Source organism: Cervus canadensis, chromosome 1, assembly GCF_019320065.1.
Source record: "Cervus canadensis isolate Bull #8, Minnesota chromosome 1, ASM1932006v1, whole genome shotgun sequence".
Classification (NCBI taxonomy): domain Eukaryota; kingdom Metazoa; phylum Chordata; class Mammalia; order Artiodactyla; family Cervidae; genus Cervus; species Cervus canadensis.
This window is the reverse complement of record NC_057386.1, coordinates 44,424,243-44,443,230: the sequence shown is the minus strand read 5'-3', so window position 1 is coordinate 44,443,230 and position 18,988 is coordinate 44,424,243. Positions and strand designations below refer to the sequence as shown.

The 18,988-nt window shown below is 41.7% G+C and overlaps 1 protein-coding gene across 1 annotated transcript; it reads right to left on the bottom strand.

The window, feature by feature from the left end:
• Positions 1–9,397: 9,397 nt before the first annotated feature.
• Positions 9,398–11,421, bottom strand: LOC122449176 (C-C motif chemokine 8). The gene is made up of 3 exons (XM_043480732.1): positions 11,277–11,421; positions 10,355–10,472; positions 9,398–9,950 (listed from the first exon to the last, which is right to left on the bottom strand). Exons 1-3 carry the CDS (start codon positions 11,350–11,352, stop codon positions 9,845–9,847), a joined length of 300 nt encoding a protein of 99 aa, XP_043336667.1. The 5' UTR covers positions 11,353–11,421; the 3' UTR covers positions 9,398–9,844.
• Positions 11,422–18,988: the final 7,567 nt, after the last annotated feature.

The window sequence follows — 18,988 nt, the reverse complement described above, 5'->3', positions numbered from 1 at the left end:
TAAGATTAGCAGACAAAGGTGGTTCTTTGACAAGCCTATGATGAAGCTGAAACTCTCCTGAGGCTGATAAGGAGAACAGGAAAAAACAAAGGCCCCAGTAAGGGCGGTCCCTGCAGAGTCCACAGATCCCAGGAAGAAAATAAGAGCCTTCTACCAATAACTTTAATTTAGATGAAATGGATGGTTTTTTAAAATCTGACTTACCAGATTGCAAGAAAAAAATTTTTTAATTCTCAAACTATTTAAAAAATTGAGTAATGGAAAATTTTCCACACATCCTCCAGTCTCCAAAAGCTTTAACAACTCTTCCTCCAAGCATTCCAAGAACTACTAATTCTAATCTTACACAATTGCTTCCAGAGAATATCAAATGCATGCGCTCTTCTGCTCATTTTATGAGTCTTTGACATAAAAACTTGTCAGGAATTGCATGAGAAAAGATTACAAGCTTGTCCCAGCAGACACATTCCATTCTATTATTCCACCCTCTTCTCTGGCCCAGAAAGCCAACCTATGTGGATAACATCAATGAGATCGCAGGTCTCCTGGCTTCGGGTTGGGTTTGGACACGGGAGCCCTTCAGGGTATTGGCAAGAGGGAGTTAGGGTGAAGAACTGATTTCTCTGCTGCCTTCCTGTACCTTTCCCTGGATGAAGCCCTTGATCAGTGGTTTTCACTTTCTCTCCAGGTGACCCTCTCCATGACTCTCTTCATCCATGTTCGGGGGAACTACATTGTCCTTGCACCTTTCGGTCCAGCGGTGGTCACCGTGCTGTTACTAGCCTCAAAGAACCAAGCAGCCTTATGGTTTCTCCACACCTAGCCAAACACTCAATTACACTTTTATTATTAAACTCTCCTCAAATCATTCCAACATCAGTGTCATTCACTTCTTCCTGACTGACATAGTTTTGGGTACCAGAAGTGGCTCCTAGCAACAGACCTCCCAAATAGGATTCTGGAACTGGGTCGCTCATATATTTTAGGAGTATAATAATGGCATTTGCTGACATCATGATTACTTAAATTATCACCAATAGTAGGATGGCAGATTGTGTTGTATCAAGCCCTCCAGGTGATTCTTAATGGGCACTAAAATTAGAGAACCAGGTGATTATAGCATATCCCATGGCCATCCCTGATCTACAGTGAGTAGACTGTAGAGGGCTCTTAAGGACTGCCCTCCTCTCATGGCCCCATCAAGGCATCTCTTAATCTGTGTAGTCAAAGCTATGCTTTTTCCAGTAGTCATGTAGGGATGTGAGAGTTGGACCGTAAAGAAGACTGCGTGCCAAAGGATTGATGCTTTCAAATTGTGATGCTGGAGAAGATTCTTGAGAGTCCTATGGACTGCAGCAAGAACAACCCAGTCAATACTAAAGGAAATCAACCCTGAATATTGATGGGAAGGACTGATGCTGAAGCTGAAGCTCCAATACTTTGGCTACTTGATGGGAAGAGCTGACTCATTGGAAAAGATCCTGATGCTGGGCAAGACTGAGGGCAGGAGGAGAAGAGGGTGGCAGAGGATGAGATGATTAGATAGCATCACCAACTCAATGGACATGAAATTGAGCAAACTCTGGGAGATAGTGAAGGAGAGGGAAGCCTGGTGTGCTGCAGTCCCTGGGGTTGCAAAGGGTCAGAAAAGACTGAGCAACTGAACAACAGAGGAAGTGTCCGCTGGCCTTCTCATGGAGTACAGTTAGGGATGGCTGGGTAGCTTGCACATAATAGATACTTTTCAACAGCTCCAGTTCCCTGAGCTTTTGGACACCTTCCTAATGTCCCAGGGAGTTCTGGCGTTTCAACTTCATCAACTGCAGGCTTCTTTTGAAGTCTAGATTCCAATCAGCCAATCTAGCTAAATAGTCATCACTCCCAACTACTTGCGCTAATGCACTGAATTATGAATTCTGGACAAGCACGTTCATACCAATGAATTTGACAAACTGAGTCTTATATGTTAATGTCCTCTTACAATTCAGTGCTCCACACGCCCCCCCCCAAACTTTCCTCCAAATTGAGTGAGTGGGGGGACTTTCATACCCTTCCATCAGGGACTCCTGTCTGTCCTTCCCTCTGTTTCAGGACCTATTATCTTATAAGAAAATACGTTTAGGAACCTGGGGTCCGGAGTCAGCCAGACACGGACTTAAATCCTGTGTTCAAACTATTTACTTGTTATGTGGTTTGGAGCAAATTGTTTACCTCTCTGAGCCTTTAAGAGGAACTGGTTGCTGATTATTACGTCATTGTGATGCTCCGAGAATCTAATAAATAACGAAAGTGTGGCAAGTGTTCAATCCAGTGCCAATAATTTCTATTTAAAAATTTTTTTAAATTTTCATTAAAATATAGTTGATTCATAATGTTGTATAGTTTCTGGTACATAGCAAAGTAATTCAGTTATACATATATATAATATGAAAAAGAATATGTAATTATTCTTATATTCTTTCCCATTATGTTATTTCATGATATGGAATATAGTTCCTTATACTATATAGTAGGAGCTTGTGTGTATTTATTTTATTATTTATGTATTTTTTATAATTTATAATTATGTATTTATGTATTATTATTTATGTATTTTTTATACATAGTACTACTAATTTCACTACTACTTTACTACTAATTTTTATCTACTAATTTCACACTCTTTTCTCTCCCCTACCTCTTTTCCCTTTTGTAACAATAAGCTTGTTTTCTGTGTCAGTCTCTTTCTATGCAGTAATTAAGTTAATTTGCACCATATTTTAGATCCCACATATGTGATAGCATATGGCATTTGTCTTTCTCTTTCTGAATCATTGCATTTAGTATGATAATCTCTAGGCACATCCATGTTGCTGCAAATGGCATTGTTTTATTCTTGTTTATGGCTGAGTAATATTCCATTATATATATGTATATATGTGTGTGTGTGTTTATATATGTGTATATATACAGATATATATGTATATTTACCACATCTTTATCCATTCATCTGTCAATGGCCATGTAAGTTGCTTCCATGTCTTGGCTACTGAAAATAGCACTGCTATAAACATTGGGATGCATGTATCTTTTCAAATTGGGGTTTATTCCAGGTACATGACCAGGAGTGGGATTGCTGGATCATATGGCAACTCTATTTTTATTTCTTTAAGGAACCTCCATAGTGTTCACCACAATGGCCATACAATTTACATATCCCCCAACAATGTAAGGAGGGCTCCCTTTTCTCCATACCCTCTTCAGTATTTGTTATTTGTAGACTTTTAATGATGGCCATTTTGACCAGTGTGAGTTGATACCTCATTGTAGCTTTGATTTGCATTTCTCTAATGATTAGTGATGGTGAGCCTCTTTTCATGTGCCAATTTGGTCATCTGGCTGTCCTCTTTGAAGGACACTAGCTGGCATTCTCTGCCCCTCAGGCTGGGTATCTACAGAGAAAGGAGAGACTGCAGAGGAAAGGAACATTGACATTGTGATGGAAGAAGGAGCCCATCCACCACCCCGAACATGATGCAAGTCAGCTTGCCTCCCTTCTTTCTTCACACCACCTTCTCTCCTATTTCTGTCTTTACTTATAATATCCCATCCTCCTACAGTTTTCATCTTTCTTCTTTTTTTTAAACGAGCAACACTTTTATTTACTTCTGGCTGTGCTGGGTCTTCGTTGATGCACGAGCTTTCTCTAGTTGTAGTGAGTGGGGGCTGCTCTCAAGTTGTAGTGCGTGTCTCATTGCAGCGGCTTCTCTTGTTGCAGGGCACAGGCTCTAGGCTTGCGGGCTTCCATTGCTGCAGTTCCCAGGCTCCAGAGCAGTTGGCTCAGTAGCTGTGGGGCTCAGGCTTAGCTGCTTCGAGGCATGTGGGATCTTCCTGGACCAGGGATCGAACCCGTGTCTCTTGAATTAGCAGGAGGATTCTTTACCGCTGAGCCACCAGGGAAGCCCTCAACATTTGTCTTTCCATCTCACCCATATAGGAATTATTTGAGATCTGGCTTATGCTGTATCTGGCTTCACAGATTTCACAGGGGATCGAATCTGGCTCTGAGATGGATGACTGATGACTTTCCAGGTCAAACCTTCCTACTTCTACCCTAGAAAACAGATTTCTTGTCACGTTCTTGACCAGCATATCGTCAAAATGAATACTTACCAATGATCCAGGGAGCCTAAAAAGACATAGTGGGAAGATTATCATGTAATTGATCTTCCTAGCCAAACGAGTGAAGCAGGATTGTCATAGGCAAGCTGAGGGGTGCAGTCTCCCTACCCGCTGGGCTGTTGGCTTTAACCTGTTGTTGCTTTACTAAATGAGGTGCTTATAGAGTTTAGTTTTTGCTGCCTTTTTTTGGAGAGAACTCCTAGGATAAATACTTGATGTCATCCCTTCCCACGACTAAATAAAAAGTGCAGGCAGAAAAACATATTTGGCACATTCTCGTGCTGTGACCAAAGAAACAAGTTTTTCTGTCCACAGGTGGGTGGACCCAAGTTTGGTTCAGTAACAGATTCTCTTCCCAGTTCAATGTAATCCCAATTATTAATACAATCCAAACAAAAATTTTGTGGAGACTAATAATCTAATTCTGAACTTTTAGAGGAGAAGTAAAAAAAGAAAAACAAAAACAAAAATAGTCAAGACAACTTTAAAGAAGAACAAAGTTATTGGGCTTACACTCCCAGATATTAACAGTTTTTAGAAAGCATTAGTCATTATGACATGGTGCCATTATTCCAAGAATGGATGAATGTGCCAAGGGAACAGATTAGAATGCAGAAATAGAACCATACGTATACTGATGTTGAATATATATCAAAGTTTGCACTACGGAGTAGTTAAGAAAAAAATACCCTTTTGAATAACTGATCAATCCATTATTCAGTGTGCTGAATCAATTTGATATTTATAAGGAAGAATAAAATCTTTATCCCTAACTTTCAGCACACTGAAATATATATATATATATATATATATATATATATATATAAAATCAGTTTCAGGTAGATTGTAGCTCTAAATGTGAATGACAAAAATAATGCTTTTTGAAGATAAGAGAAGATCTTTGTGACATCTGTTTTGAAAAAGTTTGCTTAAACAGAAAACAAAAGCACTTAGCATAAAGGAACATGTTGATAAATGGACTATTTTAAAATCAGGAAGCTGTATCATCAAAAGGTAGAAAGGGAATGAAAAAGAAAATCACAGATTATGAGAAGATGTTTCTGTTCACATGTTTGTCAAAAGATTCTGATTCAGAGCATAGAAAATGCTTCCACAATTTCATAATAAAAAGATAGGCAATCTAAAAAAATAGACAAGATCCACCAATTCTAAACAATCAAACATGGGTATAGGATATGATGAACTGGACCTTCATAAAAAAAGATATTCAATAAACATTTAGCAAGATGTTCAAGCTTATCTGTCATGAGTAAAACACAAACTTAAACCACAATTATATGAAATTATACACATAATCAGAATGGCTAGATTAAGAAGAATGACAGTACCAAGTGTTGCAATAAGATATGAACTGACTCAAACTCTCATACATTGCAGGTGGGTGGGAGTGAATGTAAATTGGTGAAACAGATTTGGAAAATATTTAGCCATAGCTGGAAAAGTGTTTGATGGTTGAGTATATGCTTAATATATGCATATCCTGTCAACCATGTATGTATTTCTTTCTTTATTCTTTCTCTCTTTCTTATCTATATATCCATATTTATTTCTATCTATCTGTTTATTTGCCATCTACCTGCAAAACCATTAAGTTCACACTGATAACTTCTAATTGCAGTCCAACCCCACAGAGTTTTTCTAGCCTCCAACATTCTATATCTCGCTATGGAAGCTTCTCCAATAGTAAGAGAGTTGGCTTCCATTATCTTCAATACATTTATTTATTTGTTAAATCCTTCTTCAGGTCACCATTCTCTTAAGTACATGGCTAACTCAGTCCTGGTGCTATTGATTCTAACTTGTGGACTGCTCTCTTGAACCCAGTTCTACTGAACATGCTGGCTGAGTTCTCCACAGTCTTGGCTCAGCCCTGGTCTCAAAGAACTTACTGGCATCCCTGATCCTGGTCCCAGTCCCAGCCTTGGTAAACACACCAACTGAATGCCCAGCTAAATCCCTGGGCCTGAGCTAGTGAACTTGCCTGGTGAAATCCAGGCATCACCTGGAGGAAGGAGAACAAATATTGATGGTAAAAAACAATGAGTCAATAAGATAGAGCCTGAGATGAGAATGTCTGTGCAGATAGCTCCTTTGAGAAGTGACCCCAGGGATGAGGACTGAGAGCCCAGTGAGATGGAAAAAGAGAAAGCAACAGAAGCATGCATAAGGGCAGAATAGTGGGCGATGGGGACTGCTTCTCCTGGAAATACCCGATGAGCCTACAGAATGGCCCCCAGAATCAACTGCTGGTAGGAAGAGCGGCAGAAGCTTTTAAACATCTGCTCTGTACTTCGCTGGTGGTACAGAGGATAAGACTCCACCTGCCAATGCAGGGGACACAGGTTCAATCCCTGATCCAGGAAGATCCCACGTGCCACAGGGCAACTAAGCCCATGTGCCTCAACTACTGAGCCCAAAGCTCTAGAGCCCAGGAGTCACAACTACTGACCCCATGTGCCGCAACTACGGAACGCCTCGCACCTGGAGCCTGTGCTCTGCGGCAAAAGAAGTCACTGCAATGAGCAGTCTGTGCGCTGAAATGAAGAGCAGGCCCAGTTCACCACAACCAGAGAGAGCCCACATGCGGCAAAGACCCAGCACAACCAAAAATAAACAAATTAATTAATTTAAAAAAATCTGCCCCACTCTTCGTTGGTGGAAAGTTGGCACCCACAGTGTCCGCTCCCCTGCACTGTGAGCGTCAGACAAATGTGCAGGCTGAGCCAACTCCTGACCTGAGATGGCATCCAAGGAGAAGCCTGTGGACAGAACACAAGAAGTGACGAGGCACAGACCACATGTTGAGAGAATGAAGTGAATCCAAGCCTGCAGCAAGCTGCCTGCTCGAGGCATGGATGAAATCAATGGTGAGCCCAACAGGAGGCTTGTCAGCTTCCTGTGACCTCACCAGTTCTTTGTCCCCAACTGACAGAGGAATGAATTGTGTTCACAGAAATGAACCCATTAGCAGAAGGATGTGGATTTTCAAAACACAACTATTCCAGTTGAGACACATAAAGCATTAGTAACTTAAATAAGGTGACATATCACTTACCACGTTTATGTTTCATGTCATTAACGAAGTTCATTGTGATTTGAAATACAACAACATAATCCTGGAGTGTCTCTGGGTGACACTTGGGGAGGACAAATGGACTGTGTCTTGTGCTGTAGCCTGGTGACAGTTTAGGATGAGTCTCATGCCTTTGGAATTTAGGACTTGTGTCCAGGGAGTTCATGAAACCCTGGGCCCAGATCTTTGCAGCCAGCTTGACCTTGAGGCTGTGAAAGAGCGCAGTTAAGAATCAGATGGAGCCTTTCTGGTTGGAAAACACTCTTTTTTACCCAGCTGACATTTAGATGCCTTATTTTAGACACCTGGGGTTTCAGTGTGCTACCTTGGGCTTTGGTGGAAAGCTTATTTTCAGACAGGTAATATATCTAACTTGGGAGTATTTGCCACTAGGCTGGGCTCCTGGCTGGCTTGGTGGTTTTAATTCTTGGCACTTTCTTCCTGACCCTTCCCTAGCCGATAGCCATGACCAAATTCCCAAGAAACATGGCTCCTAGAGTAGGAAGGAGCTTGTGAAGCCATCTCCCAGACCCTCTTACTTCCTCCATGTGATACAGAACGACTTTCACTTTTATATGGGGCATCTTAGTGCCAGAGAGAGAAACTGACTTGCTGTCAGTGACTCAGAGAGTCAGAACCAGTTCTGGGATCAGAACCCAAGCCTCTTGCCTTGCTGTGTTTCCGTGTGTGTAGTTGAATCAGGGCGTCTCTCCAACCTGTGACAGGCTCCATGGACCTGGGCAAGCCGGACAATAGTTCTCTTCCTTCAGGAGGGGTCTTGGTCTCTGCGCCTCAGTACAGTGGGCCTCATGTCTGAAAAAGGAGCCGACTATGGTGGCTCAGAGGGTAAAAATCCACCTGCAATGCGGGATACCTGGGTTTGATCCCTGGGTTGGGAAGATTCCCTGGAGAAGGGAATGGCTAACCACTCCGGTATCCTTGCCTAGAGAATTCCATGGACACAGGAGCCTGGCAGGCCACAGTCCACGGGGTCGCAAAGGGTTGGACATGACTGAGTGACTTTCCCTCACTCACTCATGCTCAAGAAGTACAAGAGAATCGGGACCTTAAGAGGCTATTAAGGAAAGCAGATTCCATGCCTTCAAAAGGATTTTGCAAATTCTTGGGACTGGGGTTGAGGGTATAGTGATGGAGATGAATTCATTCTGTATCTCAAGGGTAACAGCCCTGTGGATAGTCGATTTGCAAGATCATAAAAGAAGGGTCTATGTCTTGGTCAATAACTCTCTTCTTCTATAGCACTTAACATATCACTCTGTCTGACCCATTCTTCCTCACCTCATCCCACTCCCACGGTGCACCATTTATGTTCCTACCATTTCTCTGCTCCATGGCGGCAGTCTGCTCTCAGACCTTCCCTCTCACGCTCCATCTTGTATTCAGACACGAAGTTATTCTTCCTGATGCTCACCTCTGCATGTGAGATTTTCCTTCTCTCCTATTTCAGCACTCTCAGTGCATCTCTGTTATCTGCTGAAGTTCCAATCTGAAATTCAAGAGCCACTACAATCTGGCTCTGAACTGTATTCCTAAAACCTCAACTCTGTTTTCCTATAGCCCAGCCAGGTGGGATTCCTCCCCCTGGCCCACTCCCCTCATCTCTCTCCTCTATCAGCTCTGAAGAATCCTTTCCTTTTCCATCACATTCGAATCTCTCATGACCTGTCTGATTGAAGACTCATCTCCAAGGAATAGTCTTAAGTGGATCTCTGGGCTATAGGCATCTAGTTTCCTCTTGGATTCAATTTCATTCCTGGGATGTTATTCTAGGTTTGAGAATGAATGAAACAGAGAAAACCTCAGGTTATGGGAAACTGGTTAAAGACTGTTGCAAGAGATCAAGAGAGAGACCAGGCAAAGGTCAATGCGGAGAGAAAAGAAATGGGAATCTAGATGCTATTACGGGTGAGTGACTTAGGGATTGGAGCCAGAAGAGTGGAAAAGCTTGGTCATTATAGTTTCTCCCTAATCCTAAATTGAGTCCAGAAGATGTCTTAGAGGATGACTTTTACACTCCAAATTTTCATTCATCGCTACCATTTTCTCCCTCCCCACGAAATGTTATCCCATGAAAAATAAGACCAAGTAGCTTGAAATTATATATATATATATATATATATATATATATATATATTTCTTTGAAAATTCCATAGCCATGTAATAACATTACTTTCCATCACAATACTACATAGCACACATCCACTTACAGGAGCACTGATTTCCTAAGATTCCAGAGGTGTTTCACTCTGATGATCAGTGGAAGGGCCTCACCATCCTACAGGCAGTAGGATGGGGAACAACACCATCTTGCCATGAACTTAATCAAGCTCACAGGAAACTCATCACCAGATGTTGTGTGTTACATTCATTAGGATTTATGGCAGATAAAGTTAAAACAACAATAACTTAAACATAATTAAATATTATTTAAGAAACTATGTGTTTAAATTATTTTTTAAAAAAATAACCTCTTTTTGGCCATTATAATAAAATAATACACTTGGGGAAGGTTGGGAAGAAATAAATAAGATTTTCCAAGATTCTGTCTCTCAGTCCAGGTATGAAGGTTCAAGGCTTCTGTGTTCGGGACTTTTGGTCCAGGAGCTTTATGGCATTCTGGACCCACTTCTGCTTGGGGTCAGCACAGACTTCCCTGTCCGCTTTGGTCTTGAAGCTGTGGGGAAAAGAGGACAGAGTTAAATGGAGTGTCTTGAGGATTTTTCCCAGGAGTCTGATCCATTGGCCCCTAAAGCTGATTAGCCCTTGCTCCCTGGTTGAGGAGCCTGAATGGGGACAAGAAGAAGGGGAAATGGGAGGAAGAAACCTCTTTTCCAGAAAAGAAGTTCTGCTGTTACTGCCCCAGGGGAAACCCTCCAGACCCTTGGCTAAAGGAACTTGGATGATCTGACCAAGCTCCTAGAAAAGGAGCCCGGAGTGTACATATTTTCCTTCTTGTGGGCTCAGTTTGTCTACGGAGTGAAGGGTCCTTTGGCTTAGGTGTTTCATTTATCTGACTCATCTGGACACACAGAACTCATAGAACTTTTGGCTGTGGGTGCCAGGGCATGGTCCACTTACATCACAGCTTCCTGGGGACACTGGCTGTTGGTGATTCTCGTGTAGCTGTCCAGCTTCTTGAAGGGGATCTTCCCATTGGTCACACTAAAGCAGCAGGTGATTGGGATAGAAACTGAATCTGAAAAATATTTTGCAAAGAACCAGAGAGTTATGATGTGTTGTAAGCACACATGTGTCAGAGAAAATGAAGGAGACAGGAGATAAAGCTAGTGCTGGAATTCTAGCTAGGACCCACCACTCCCACGTTCAGAGCCTTAGTCCAGATCCCACAGGTAAAATGCTACCTGTGAGTCAGTTTCTTCTACTGAACTGTGGGGTCTCTCATTGCTGACTGCAAATGGGGAACTCTTGAGTAACAAGATTAATCCTTGTAGTGTGATTCAGAGAGTCTACTGATCCAAAACCTCTGAACCTGGGAAGATTCTAAAAACTTGCTTCCCAGCTCTATCCCCATGGGCTTAGAGCCAACCTGTGTCACAGGCTGAGACAGATGCCTATGGGTCTTTATTCTTTACAGTCACCATTCTGGAAGTTACGCTGGACCATGATCCGACATTGGAAGCCTCCAGCAAGAATTTCCTCCTCTCTACTATTGCCTGAAATGTCTTTTCCATCCACAATGAGAAATGGTCCTTCCTTCTGTGCCCCATCCCCAGATAAGATGAGGATAGTTGAGATTGCATTTAGTGTCCCGAAGGTGGTACTGGGCAAGATAACGGAGCCTGGCCCCAGGGGCCTCAGCTTCTAGTTTTGGTCCTGCCTCTGACCAGCTGTGAGGTGCCAGCTCTTCTTAATTCGTCTCTTGCTTTCACCTTCTCCATCTTTGCAACGCAGGCGACGTAGCAAGCATGGGGTGACTTATGCCCGGGGTTAGTAGCTGGGGTAGTGAAAATGTTAAGGCCGAAGAAGAGAGGAGCCTTACCTGGCTGAGCGAGCACCTGGGTGCTGAAGGCGGCTGCCACGAGCAGCAGACACAGAATCCCAGCAGAGACCTTCATGTTGGAGGGTGAGCACGGGCGCTTCAGCCTGAGAGTTGGTAGTTGCTGAGCTGGTCTCAGTCTCTGGAAATCTGGCTCCTCTGGCTGATCTGCCTGCCTTTTATAGGGAGCAGAGTGCATGGGTAGCGTCATGTTTAAGGAAGGACCGAAGAAGCCCCTGAATGTGCTGAGTAAACACCAGATCCTGGTGGTGATTTCCGAACATCGAGAAAAGGAAGTTGTGCAGTTTCCATCATCTGTTGGGGCTGTGGAGCAGAGGTGGAATAATATGTGGCCATGCCAGCAAAATGTACAAAGTGACATCATTAGACTTTTAAGAGCTCTGATTTCTTTGAAACGGATCATGATCTGTTGGAAAGGAAGAGTGGAAGCTGAGTTCCTAGTGGGGTGGGAAGAATCAACAGCCTGGGGCCTCCTCAGGGTCCAGGAGGTCGGGGAAGGGGCTCTAAGTCTTTGCCTGGGCTATTTGTCCATCTCTGGTCTCTGCCATTCTAAGCCAGTTGCACTCCTTTAGAATCTCACATAGGTAGCTTGAGAGAATCTTGGCAGAATGGTAAATCCAGGCATCTTCAAGTCTTCAGGCTCTGGAATGTTCTGTCGTGGAGCCTAAGAACTGGACAACACATACTGATCTTATAGGATTGCTGTTGATTTAGTTGCTACGTCCTGTCCGATTCTTTGTGACCCCATGGACTGTAGCCCATCAGGCTCCTCCGACTATGGAATTTCCCAGGCAAGAATACTGGTGTGGGCTGACATTTCCTTCTCCAGGGGATCTTCCAGACCCAGAAATTGAATCTGCATCTCCTGCATTGGCAGGTAAATTCTTTACCACTGAGCCACGAGGGAAGCCTACAATCTTGCCGAGTGGTAATTTCCAGATATTTTATCAGACACCAAAGTTTCTTTCCAAGTGAAATGATACAAAGAAATCCAATATTTCATGCAGATTCAGATAGAACAGGTCTGTTTGAAAAATGCCATTTACTTTTGGTGTCCAGTGTTTTGCCCACTTAAAAAGTTAGGTTGTTTGTTTCCTTACAACTGACTTTGAAAAGTTCTTTTTATGTTTTGCATTCAAATCCTTTACCAGCTATGTGCATTGCAAATATTTCCTCCACAGACTGTAGCTTATTTTCTTAACAATATTTTTCACAGAGCAAAAGTTTTAAATTTTAATAAAGTTCAATTTATCAATTTTTTCTTTCATAGATGTTGCTTTTGGTATTCTAGCTAAAATCTCTTCATCAAATCCAAGTTTGCATATTGCCTTTTCAATGAACATTTTGACTTTTCACAAATCATTCAATATTCCCCAATAATCTTGAATGTTAAATATTCCATAAGGGTCCACATATAAAGTCACCGTAATTAAGTGAAGCCTTTCTCTACAGTTGGAAATTACACAATTTCCACTTTTTCACAATCATAAACAACAATTATGAGAAAACTGATGTAACATAATCATTATTGTCTCCCATTCTATAGCTAAAGGATTAATAAATCAAGTTATATGGCTATTATTAAGGCTCTTAATCAAATTGCAGCATTATTACAGTGCTGGAAGATTTCCATCTTCATTAAAATGTGAGCTTATTGTTCTTGAAAATATTTGACAATTGCTAAGAAAAAGATATTTATCTTGTTAAAGGGTAAAACTAAGCAATGGAATAGCAGTTTCCTTTGTGGTGCTGACATCATGCAGAAGTCTTTTTAGAGGAAGACATGTACTTTATCTTACTCAGAGGGGTGCTTAAGCAGATGTCTACTAAAAATTCATGAAATTGTACACTTAAAATGTCTGCACTTTATTGTATATAAATTAAGCTCCCACATAAAGTAAATAAAAAGCACAGCACTATTTTGCTTACATTCCAATGTATTTGCTGTTTTTAGCGAGTGCGTTAATTATTTTTTTCTTGTGATTAAGTCATTCATGTTTCTATAACATATGGCCTTTTATTGTTCTTACTGATTCCCAAGAGACTTTAGAACATTTATCTCATGCATTTTCCTTTTATTATACTGTGCAGACTTATAAGAGTAGAGAATTTGCAGAACATGGGATAAATCACTGTCATCAGAATTTCTTATGACCAGAAGGGAACTTGAGTTCTTCCAGACAGTCCTCTTGCCAGATGTACCTTGTACATCTGTGACCTCTGTGGGAGTGTGTTGTCTAAGAGGTCATTTGCACACATTTTTTTGTTCAGAAATAAAGTCACTGTCGCACACAAAACTTTCAAGTCCCTGTTAATTTCTCCTCTGAGCTGCCTTCATCTGGAAAGTTCATCCATAAGCAGATAACACAATTAGTAGCAAAAATGATATTGTTGAGAATCAACAAGCGTTAGTCAAATGAAGGGAACTAACGGTCAAGTAACTCAGTTCTAATCCTGATGGAGCCAATAATGAGCCAATGACCTGCCCAGTATGACCATGGATAAATCTTGATTTCTAAATTCATTGTCCTTATCTATAAAATAGAAGGGTTTGACAAGTTCAGGGATGACAAATAGTTTTCAATAATTTGTTAACTTAATGGACTGATGGCAGATAAACAGAAAGGCTTGTTGGAAAAAAAAAAAAACAAAAACAAAGCAAAAGAACCAAACAAAAGCTCCAGTGAAGCCTTACCTTGGGTTATTGAATGCAGTGCTGTGATTGATTAGTGATGTCTGCCAAGGATGCAGCAATAGAAAGTGGTACTATCTGTGTAACACAGATGTTGTTCCTGGATTAAATCATATTTCAGCTCTTCTGTAACTTAATTCATCTATGTTTGGGAAGCATCCACTCAGAGACTAAGAAGCCAGCATGCCAAGAGAACTGGCAGAGAAATGTACTTAGCTGTCAGCCCTAGAAGATGAATAGCATGGTGGTTAAAAGTCTGGATCTGGATACAAGGAATACTAGTTAATATCTGTGTCAGATATTCTTTACTCACCTATTCTTATGTGGAAATGGGGTTTATTGTGAATATTAAGTGATCTGATATCCAAAACTTGCTTTGCAGAGTGAGTAACATATGTGTGCATGTATTCTCAGCTGCTCAGCTATGTTCGACTCTTTGCGGCGCCATGGACTGTAGCCTGTCGGGTTCCTCTGTCCATGGAATTTTCCCAGCAAGAATACTGGAGTGGGTTGCCATTTCCTCTTCCAGGGGATGTCCTCAACTCAGGGATTGAACTCATGTCTCCTGCACTACAAGGTGGATTTTTTACTGCTGAGCCACTGGGGAAACCCTCAGTAACATATGATGAGTGATCAATAAGCTAGCTGTTATTAATAGTCAATTAAGAAAGGTATTGTGTCTAGAACATGCTAGAAAGGGACCCACAGTGTGGCCCCTCTTGTATTAATTGTCCTTAAAATTGCTTCCAACTAAGATATGTGGTAGAAATAGACCGCTAGGAATGTCTGGGTTGTAGATGAGGGGAAAAAAAGAGACCCCCAGAGGAAGAGAAGTGTGGTCCTGAGATTCTGCCATGAATCAGATGCATGGAATGTTCTGGGGTCCACAGTGGGGATGAAGCTCAGACCCAAGGGCTGACAGACCAAGAGGCACCAAGTCATAATTCTTGAAGGAGCTCAGAGACCTCAAGTGGTGAGTCACTTTGATTATGCAATTTCCCTCTATTGTTTTGTCCTCAAGTTGAATTCAAGAAATTCCAACATAAAAAGTTAAAACGAAACTTTAGGCCATGCAAGTTCAGCAGCTGTTCTTTCCAGTAGAGTGGTTATGCTGTTGTTTAAGGAAGTGGTCACTCTGCCTTCTCTCTTTTCTCCTCAGCATCCTCCCAATATGCATCTTCCTTAAGCAGTTTTGACAGCTCACTCAGGGCTCAGTGGCTGTGAAGGGGCACCGGAGATCAGAAACAACCTCTGTTAATAGAGGGCCAGAAGTGGGTACCCTGCTGTGGAAGTAGATCTGGGTTCTTATGTACTTTGTTTTGTTTTTGTGCTAATTGTTTTGCTTCGTTTTGTTGGTTTTTCACTGCTTCCTTCTTTTTTGAAGAATTTTTATTAGTGTGTAGCTGATTCACAATGTTGTAGTAGTTTCTGCTATCCAGCAAAGTGAATAAGTTATACACATGCATATATCCACTCTTTTTTAGATTCTTCTCCCATATAGGTAGTTATCAAGTATTGAAACGAGTTCTCTGTGCTATACAGTAGGTCTTTATTAGTTATCTGTCATAGTTTGTATATGTCGATCTTAAGCTTCCAGTTTATCCCTCCCCCATTGCCGCCTCCCCTGGTAACTGTAAGTTTGCTTTCTACAGCTGTGACTCTATTTCTGTTTTGCAAATGAGTTCATTTGTACTATTTTTTTAGATTCCACATGTTAGCAATATCATATTATATTTGTCTTTCTCTGTTTGACTTACTTCACTCAGTATAACAATCTCTAGGTCTATCCATATTGCTACAAATGATATTATTTCATTCTTTTTTATGGCTGAGTAATATTCCATCATATATATGTGTGTTCAACTCTTCTGTGATCCCATGGACTGTAGCCTGCCAGGCTCCCCTATCCAAGGGATTCTCTAGGCAAGAATACTGGAGTGGGTTGCCCTTCCCTTCTCCAGAGGATCTTCCCAACCCAGGGATCAAACCTGGGTCTTCTGCATTGTAGGCAGATTCTTTCCCGTCTGAGCCACCAGGGAAGCCCTGTACCTGTGGACCACATCCTTTTTATCCATTCCTCTGTTGATGGACATTTAGGTTGCTTCCGTGTCCCGGCTATTGTAAATAGTTCTTCAATGAACATTAAGGTGCATGTATCATTTCAAACTGTGATTTTCTCTGAATATATGCCCAGAAGTTGGATCACAGGATTGTATTGTTTGTAATATGTGGAAATGTGGCTCTTAAGGAATGTGATTAGATGGGAGAGGATCTCGGGAATCAAGGTTTCTGCTTTCATTTTTCAGCGCTGTCCCAAGTGTCCTCGGTGCTCACAAAATTGTAGAATGAGTTAGAAAAAAGTGCATTTAATTTATTCAATCTTTTTTCCTTGAGAGAATGAATTATAGAGGTGAAATGATTTGTCATAAAGTTGTACCACTGCCCTGTGACAAGCCAGGGCTGGTAAATGGGCATGGCAGCATGAAAGTCATTATTCAATTTCAAGTTAGAAGACAAGAACCAGGCAGGAAAATACGGAGAGGTGCCCAGGAACCCCAAAGACCATCCTGTGCACCGGTCCCCAGATCTGCCTATCATACCAGAATGCCCTGGGCAGTGACTTATAATACGGAAAGGCTGCCTTAACCCACTCTAACATACACTCAGAATCTTTGGAGATAATGCCTCGAATTCTCTTTGAAGGGTTCCAGGTGGCTTTTAACCATGACCAGTTTGGGAGCCATTAACCTGGTTTAGATGCTTCACTTACAGACATATACACTGAGGCACAGAATGGTAAGCTGATTTACTCAGAGTCACTCTGACAATGTAGCAAAAACCCAAAACCGGAACTCAGAGATGCCATCGCTGTGCCCAGTTACACACTGGGCCTGCTTCTTTGGTCCCTGGTACAGGCACGGTCTTCATTCTAACAGACCCCAATGTCCTGCGTCTGTACGTTCACGTCACAAAGGTAAGCATGTGTGGGCCCAGTTGGAATGTAAATGATCTCAAAGAGGATTACCTTATAGGGCTTAACAAGAAGAGCAGGAATAGATTCTATTTCAACTTGGGAATATGTAGTTTAACCCCCCAAGCCCTTATATCACCATTCCCCACTCAATGTTTAATAAGTCGAAAAAACAGAGGACCTTTTGAAGCTATCTACAATGTCTATTTTTGTCCTTTGTAATAACTCAAAGGAATCAATTGGAATTTTGATGGCAACAAGCTGTTTAGTTTCTCCGGGGGCTTTGGGGCTACCACTGGGATGTGGATAGAAGCTACCCTGACCTTACGCTCCTGGCTAGTTAGGTAGTATGGATTCCAGGTAATGCCTTATCCTGGTCTGTCCCCACTGGTGGCCAAGGCAATGTGGTCTGTGGTCTGAAGACACAACTTTAAGAATGAGAGGTGAAATGGACTTTGTTGGATTCCTGTATTTTTGAAGTGTACACATTATTTCAGCTTTATTGATGGAACAGCTGAGGAACAGGGCAAAGCAGATATGTGTCTTATGTGTACAAAATAAAGCGGCCAGGTTTCGGGCTATCTAGGTCAGCCTCTTCCCAGGGCCCTGATTTCAAGGGCAATACATGGAACGGTGAGATACAGCATGGCACAGAAATTGTGGGCCCAGTTGGAATGTAAATGATTTCAAAGAGGATTACTTGATAGGTGGCCTCTCATCCTGCTTTGAATAGTTTCCTCACAAATAACTGAGCGGAGGGTGCTGATTCTGCTGTAGTCTTTCTTCACTTGGCCTGTTGGGATCTTTATCAATCAGAAACATCTCTGGTCACTGGGGCAAGTCAAAGGGACATGGAGATTCTTAAACTAGCTCTTAAAGGCTTCTCCCTGGAGTGACACAAAAGGGGTCATACCCCTTGCCTATCTTCAAGATGGCAAGGAAGAATAATCCTACAATTGGTAGAAGCTCAAACACTAGAAATATGAGTGGTTCTCTCTAGTCCACCACACGTTCCCTGTTACCCACATCAGTTTAGTAACGATTAGCTGTTGTAAAGAAATGGCTATGCGATGTGACATTCCTAGGTTTAACCATTTTTAATAATTCTCATTAAAAACAGTCCATCCTTTATTTGTTTATTTTGGCTGAGCCATGTTTCATGAAGGATCTTAGTTTCCCAAACCAGGGAATGAACCTGTGTCCCCTGCGGTGGAAGCTCAGAGACTTAACCACTGGATGGGCCAGGGAAGTCCCAAAACAGTCCACTCTTTACTTTTTTTTTTTAATTTTAACTTGAGGCAAAGTGGTGAGTCTAAGTGGTTTCACATTTAGCACTCTAAATCAAATACGTTGTACATTTTTTGCTCCCTTGTTCCCCAACTGACTTTTATCTAAATGTCATGGAACTACACTAATGATTGCCATATCAAGTTATTCACTTCAACTCAGTGACGTGGGAAATTATCATAAAGCCCTTAATGAACGCAAGTGTTAACTGGTCCTTCGAGGGATATTTGGATTTTATTATTTATGAAGATCACAATTAGGCTTATGAAGGCTAAGAGCCTCTGGGTGAATAGCTGGTAATTCCTGTGAAGGAGTCATTGTGCTTTAACATGTTCTGTGTCACGTACCGGACAGCCACTCTTTTGTATTTCTCTGTGGTTTTCTTTCTTTTTGTTTTTGGTTTGTTTGTTTTAGCTTTTAGTTCCGCGACCAGGGAACAAACCTATGCCTTATGCATTGGCAGCGGGAGAATTAACCACTGGACCAACAGGGAAGTCCCTCTATTTGTGTTTTTAAAAAATTGACCTGGATGGGAGGGGAGTTTGGAGGAGAATGGATACATGTCTATGTATGGCTGAGTCCCCTTGATGTCACCTGAGACTATCATATTGTTAACTGGCTATCCTCCAATACAAAAGAAAAAGTGTTTAAAAAATTGAGAACTGTCTACCTGATTCAATCATATGTATTATGCTCCATAACATTCTGGAGCTCACATTTTTTTTTTCTATGTCAAAAATAACT